The sequence below is a fragment of the Homarus americanus genome, unplaced genomic scaffold (assembly GCF_018991925.1).
Source record: "Homarus americanus isolate GMGI-L3 unplaced genomic scaffold, GMGI_Hamer_2.0 scaffold24050, whole genome shotgun sequence".
Classification (NCBI taxonomy): domain Eukaryota; kingdom Metazoa; phylum Arthropoda; class Malacostraca; order Decapoda; family Nephropidae; genus Homarus; species Homarus americanus.
In genome coordinates, this window is record NW_024736661.1 from 876,717 (window position 1) to 884,121 (window position 7,405).

General features: G+C 38.7%; 1 protein-coding gene across 1 annotated transcript; it reads right to left on the bottom strand.

Moving 5' to 3' along the window:
* Positions 1-3,437: 3,437 nt before the first annotated feature.
* Positions 3,438-7,130, bottom strand: LOC121872396 (spectrin alpha chain, erythrocytic 1-like). The gene is made up of 3 exons (XM_042375148.1): positions 7,106-7,130; positions 6,606-6,807; positions 3,438-5,494 (listed from the first exon to the last, which is right to left on the bottom strand). Exons 1-3 carry the CDS (start codon positions 7,128-7,130, stop codon positions 4,984-4,986), a joined length of 738 nt encoding a protein of 245 aa, XP_042231082.1. The 3' UTR covers positions 3,438-4,983.
* Between the last annotated feature and the right edge of the window lie 275 nt (positions 7,131-7,405).

Consider the following 7,405-nt stretch of genomic DNA (forward strand, 5'->3'; position numbering starts at 1 on the left):
CCTGTCTATTGAATTCTTTTTGTCTGCAACTATGCCATTATTTCTGGCCTTAGACAAGGAGCATAGCACAAGTGCTTTAATAGTGATGCTCATGAAGAGATGTAAAGCTCATTCCAGTTTTGCTCATAACTCTGTATCAGGTTCTTAATATTACTTTTCATTGTTGTGTATTATGACTATCAATGATGGATATTCATTTTTAGCTCAACAGCATGAATACAAACGACCTTACGCCACCCCTGAGGTCTTATTGTTACCATCATCATCATCATTGAGAAATATGTATTAGTCATTTGTGTTTAATATTTTGTCAGTCCTAGTTCAGTAACCCCCTAATCCAGGTCATGTTGTAGTTACCATGTTTCACCATTGTGTTGTCTGTACTACCCTCTTGTTGTTTTATATATATGTGTGGTTCATACTGATGATGGTTTTTTGTGTTGCTCTCTGGTGGGTGTACAGTAGTAGAGATTTTCTGGGTCAGCAATACAATAGTGTGTGTTTGTGTGTGAACAGGAATACAGTACAGTAAACCCTTGCTATTCGCATGGGTTAGGTTCACAGGAAAGCCGCGAATAGCAACTTATACTACCTTAGTGCCACTACTTACCTTCCTTATGTGGAAGTTTGGAACTTGATGAAGTTGTGTATTGTACATGGGAGACATCTGGTTACTGAAGCTTAGGGGGATCATCAGGATCACTGTTAGAAGAGGGTAATGCAGTGGTGGTTGGTGGAGGGGCCTTTTACGTTTCACTCCATTAGCATAACTAGCACTGCTTTTAGGGGCCATTTTCACACAGAACACTAAAGTTTTCAGAGTACAACACGAGATGCTGCATCACAGGCAATGGTTGAGCGCGAACAGAGGGAGAGGAGATGCTGCAGCCACATGGGGTGATTTGTTGAGCTGAAGGAGAGGCTCACAAGCTAGCCACCATCTGCTTACTGTGGAAATTACAAATGGCAAGGGTTTACTGCACAAGGTGACCGCAAAAGAATCTTACTTATAGCACAGATAAATAATACAGTACATATATACAGTAGTATATTTCACATAGTAATACATATATAAATAATATATACCAGTATATAATATTACACATCATTTAATGCACATAAATAGTATATGCAATACATATAATATTATCTATTGAATATGTATAATTTGTATGATTCTTTTGTGGATGCCCCAGGGGGTATATAGCAGTGTCAGGGATGTTGGCTTGTAAAGCAATGATGCTATCCATTGTAAACACATAAAGTAAGATATTGTACGTCTCTGAAGGTGGTGTCTCCTCCTACAGTACTGATCTTGTTGCCTACTTCACGTACAACTCACAGCTTCAGTGCTCTAGTTTACTACTACAAGTGTACCACAGTCTTGTAGAGTCCAGAGTCTTGGCTCACCATTATCACCTTTTAGACTCACACGAGTCGTAACTCAGCACCGTAGACTCATTTTTTCACAGCTTTTGTGAGTCTTGTTATTAACAGGTCATATCAGAGGTGGGAGTGGGCAGCACACTCTTGTTAGGAGTGTGTGTGTTGTGTGTGTGCATACTTACACACAGATACACCCAAGTTTCAAAATCAGTATCATGCTCACTCTGAACCTCTGATATAAACCCTTTAAATGTTTATTGAAGTAATATAATAGACTTTTATTAAAACATTACATCTAATGTTTATTATTATTATTATAATTATTATAGTTGTTATTATTATAATTATTGTATTTGGAATGTTTTCCTACCATAGAACATTAATAAAGATGACATAAGATAATGTTTTCCTATTTATAATCCTGTGGTAGAGTATTGTACAGTGTTAGATGACTTCTGTTGAATTCATGGTTGAAGTAGATTAGTGTTTCCAAGGACAGTACAGTGTAGAACTTCGATGTAACAGAAACTTTTGTTTTACTATAAGTTTGTTTATATCAAACTTCATCTTCTGTCAGCACATACAACCTGCACTTTAGTCTTGCAGTTGTATTTTATTCCATTTAATATCTCGTCTTTTAGTGATGCCATAACTTTGTATTACATTTTTGGTGTGGTAGTGTTGTGTGGTGTGTCATGTGGTAGGTTGTGTAGTGTGTCATGTCATAGTGTTGTGTGGTAGTGCTAGTGGTACAGTTAAGAGGTAATGTTACATAGCTGGTTCACGAGATTGATGCTCGACAACTAATATAAAAAATACTCAAGTTTTTATCTTTGTTATCACAACTCTCATTAGGTCTGCCTTTGTCCTCTACCACCACTACCACTATGACTAGCACTACCACTGCTACCACCACTACTAGCACTGCCACTGCTACCAGCTACCACCACTACTAGCACTACCACTGCTACCACCACTACCAGCTACCACCCCTACTAGCACTAGCACTGCTACCACCACTACTAGCACTACCACCTCTACCACTACTACTACCACCATCAGCATCCCTATCATCACTACCGGCATCTCTTATCATTTTGCATTAACCTAACCAAACATTAACTGCATAATATAACCAAATATCAATAAATAACTTAAATATTAGTATGCATTAGCAGACATTTGAACCAGACATGAGACATAAACCAGCATGAGATATAATAAACCTGATCTTATACAGTCTGTGTTTGGTTCTATAAAGGTAACTTAAAAGACATCATATTCTCCATTAATATATTGTGATGATTACATTTATTATAGCTGTACAAATTATAGGTTGGTGAAGTCAGTCCATGTTGTAATGATTATACTCTTCTATTATGATAGGTTGGTGTTAAGTTTTTGGTAAAGTTAGAATTTTTTTAGTTTTTTATTTTACTATGTTTAATGAGTGGATCTGCTGAGATAGTAATGATATGGTTAGGTTAAATTAAGTTCAATTAGGTTAGATTTAATTAGATTAGGTTAGAATGAGTAAAATTAGGCTAGATCAAGATCTTTTATAACCTGGACCCATTTGACCACATACCAACAATATTCATGAGACAGAATAGTCAAATAAACACACTAATACCACACAGGTGTTGGTGACAGGTGGCTCTTGCCAATTACTAAAATTACACAGTATACCTGATGATTGCACCACCCTAGCTTATTTCACATGATTCAACTAATACCTGAAGGTGTTTGGTTAAGGTGTTTAGGTTAGCATCAGGGGATTACATTAGGCTATGTTAGCATCAGGGGGTTACAATAGGTTGTTAGGTTAGCATCATCATTTACAGTAGGTTGTTAGGTTAGCATCATCATGTTACAATAGGTTGTTAGGTTAGCATCATCATGTTGCAATAGGTTATGCTAGGTTAGCATCATCATGTTACAATAGGTTGTTAGGTTAGCATCATCATGTTGCAATAGGTTATGCTAGGTTAGCATCATCATGTTACAATAGGTTATGTTAGGTTAGCATCATCATGTTACAATAGGTTATGTTAGGTTAGCATCATCATGTTACAATAGGTTATGTTAGGTTAGCATCAGCATGTTAAATAAATGTTTATACTAAGATGATAATTAATGGAAATTAGAAATAATAACAAATGAATAACTGACATATTTAACTCTAATTCTAACGTTAACTTACAAAATTCTCTCCAAACAGCCAAGGTTAAAGCGAATTCAAATGACTTATACTTTATATGCATCTGAAGAATAACTTACAATAACTTTACATCAGATAACTAATTCAGTATTTAACAGTGATTTAAGTAACATCAAGTACCGGTACATTATCATAGTAATTTAGTAATATCAGATTGGTCCTTATTAAGGTTTATTATTAGTTTTACAGTGAAAACTCCATATAATGGACTTTTCTCCCTATGTAATCCTTTAGTTGGAAGGTTTTACATCATACAGACCCTTGATATAACAGAATTTCATCTCTATATAGTCCGTTAAATAGAGGTTTCACTATATTCGATATAAATTAGGTTTGTATTCAAATTGTACCATACATCAAAATTTTGTACCCGTACAGGTTGGAACTCACTAGTCCAGGAAGCTTGGGACCAGACCGGTTCCGGATTAGCAAAAATTCCGAACCATCGTAGCTGAGGTTAAAAAAAAAGGCAAAATAATGCATAAGATGTACTATTGCCTGTACTGCCTAATTTCTTCAGTATAGATACCTTTTCTAAAATAGTTAATGTCACATGATTACGTTTTACCACATTACAACTACTTCCACTGCTTGCTGGTCTCTTACGAGGCATAATTAGGGGTAAATTATAAGTATTTAAAGGTAAAATAGTGGCAACAGCCACTAGAAGTGAGCTATGACACTGTCCTGAACTATCGAAGCTGCTGGACTATCAGCTCCCGGATTAGCGGGATCCAACCTGTATCAAGAAGAGTCACACACAAAAATATATATACTGTAGTCAAGTGGTGAGAGGAAGATGCCATTTCAGAAAAAGAAATATGTTCAAAGACATTTACAACAGAAAGGTTGACCCAATTTATTAGCTGTAGTGTAATACGTTCAGACTTATTTTATAGATCCCAAAGGGTATTATATTCAGTATTTAATTTGTTAATTATTATTAAAACAGTAAAACCATTAGGGTCATTGAGGCGTGGCTGAACCTGTCCACAAAGTGCTCGATAACAAACACTATTAAAACAATATACCTAATAAGTGTATAGCCGGCTATATTTGGCTACATTTGGGTAATTAGTCGGACCTGCTGAAACATGGTCTCAGGCAGAGGTGAGGAAACTGGCCCTCGGGTCATTTTTGGGCCACCACGGATCACAGAGTCACTTCATTTGCAAAGTCATGTCCAACTCAAAACACTAGCCACAGGATTGTACTGGGATATATGTTCCAGGGTAGCAGTTATTAGCATTAGCAATAGTAGATGACCCCAAACAACCTTTTCGATTTTGATTCACCCCAACAGTTTCCCATCACTCATAGTCTAGTCTCAATGGCACGTTGTTCTGTGGATTACGACCATCACTTTCACAAGTGCTTCAGCGTCTTCGGAATAAAATCTTGGAGAAGAACGAGAATTTGGAGTTCTTTGAGCTATGCACATCCTCTTCCTCGACTCCTCTGATTATTTCCATCTCATCCCCGATCATCTCGATGTCTTTCTCACCCTCATTATTGATCTCATTTTCCATCTCACCTTCGTTATTGATCTCATTTTCCATCTCACCTTCGTTATTGATCTCATTTTCTGCCTTATCCTCATTATTGATCTCATTTTCTGTCTCATCCTCATTATTGATCTCATTTTCTGTCTCATCCTCATTATTAATCTCATTTTCTGTCCCACTGTCGTTCTTGCTTTCGTCATCTGCTTCATCTTCATTTTTGGTCTTGTCCAGATTGGCAGGCTTTCCGTCATGGACCTGGACGAGGGTGGCAGGTTTCTTGGCCGCTAGGACCCCGGCGGTGGGTAGTCGAGCCACGATGGACCTGGGTATGTAGCCTTGATTCTTGGTCCTTATCACTTCCACGAACCACCAGTCTTTACTCCTGTTGACCAGATAATGGGGCATATTGAGAGGCAATTTGGGGACCTGTATGAGGCTAGTGGAAGTGCTGGGATGCTATTTGGGGACCTGTATGAGGCTAGTGGAAGTGTTGGGAGGCTATTTGGGGACCTGTATGAGGCTATTGGAAGGAGGCTATTTGGGGACCCTGTAGGAGGCTAGTAAGTGCTGGGAGGCTATTTGGGACCTGAGGCTAGTGGAAGTGCTGGGAGGCCAGTGGAAGTGCTGGGAGGCTATTTGGGGACCCACATGTGAGGCTATTGGAAGTGCTGGGAGGCTATTGGGGACCTGTATGAGGCTAGGTGGAAGTGCTGGGAGGCTATTTGGGACCTGTGGCTATTGAAGTGTTGGGAGGCTAGGACCTGTATGAGGCTAGGTGGAAGTGCTGGGAGGCTATTTGGGGACCTGTATGAGGCTATTGAAGTGCTGGGAGGCTATTTGGGGGACCTGTATGAGGCTATTGGAAGTGTTGGGAGGCTATTTGGGGGACCTGTATGAGGCTAGGTGGGAAGGAGGCTGGGGACCTGTGGAGGCTATTGGAAGTGCTGGGAGGCTATTTGGGGACCTGTATGAGGGGTGGAAGTGCTGGGAGGCTATTTGGGGACCTGTAGGAGGCTATTGGAAGTGCTGGGATGCTATTTGGGGACCTGTATGAGGCTATTGGAAGTGTTGAGAGGCTATTTGGGGACCTGTATGAGGCTATTGGAAGTGTTGGGAGGCTATTTGGGGACCTGTATGAGGCTAGTGGAAGTGCTGGGATGCTATTTGGGGACCTGTATGAGGCTATGAGGCTATTGGAAGTGTTGAGAGGCAATTTGGGGACCTGTATGAGGCTAGTGGAAGTGCTGGGATGCTATTTGGGGACCTGTATGAGGCTAGTGGAAGTGTTGGGAGGCTATTTGGGGACCTGTATGAGGCTATTGGAAGTGTTGGGAGGCTATTTGGGGATCTATATGAAGCTGGTGGATATTGGGAGGCTAGTGTGAATGTTGGGTAGCTATTTGGAACCCTTCACATTACGTGAAGCTAGCAGAATTTTATTTGAGACAAGTGAGGTGCTATGAGAGAGAGAGAGAGAGATATCTTTCACTCACTTTCTGTTCAGCAGTAACATCTTGTCACCCTTTAGAACAGTGACTTCATTGGGCGTGCGACTTTTAAAGTAACGGAGAGCTATAAGGAGAGTGATGACCGTCTTGGTAGGAGGAATGGGATCACTCTTATCTTCTACCTCATCACCAGCTTTTGACGTGTTGCCATCTTTCCCTTCTGTTAAATCCTCGTGTTTGTCATTTTCTGCCAATTACACAAAACATATCAAATTTATTAAACATATTTGATGTTTTCTGTGTATTAAATGTGTTTGTTTTTAGTACAGTGGTCAATGTTGTGATCCATTCTTTTATAACAGGTAATTAAGATGATTTACCAGCCAAATCCAATGTGATTTAATTGGTTAGGTTAAATTTAGTTAAGTAGATGTGTCTAAATGATGAAACTTGAGTAGAAAATTTCCTCTCTGAAGTTTATAGAGAAAATACAAAATTATGGGTTAAAATGGACCGCCATATTGACCATAATAACTATACTGTACCTATATAGTCATGTTCTCTAATCATTAAAAACAAAATAAATTTAAATAAACTTAGAAAATAAATTAAATATAAAGGAGTCTAAAATAATTCACAAATACTGTAAATGTTACTAATATTTTTTAGAAACATTTATATTTTATTAGCTGTTATACTTTATTAAACACTAACAAATGCCGGGGTAATGTTCACTACAGGTTCTTATTAAAAACTTTACTGAACGATGTTTACATGGGCGTCCGATGGAAAGACTACAAGTAGGATTAAGTTAAGGAGATCTGAGAAAAGTGGGTACTAAACGA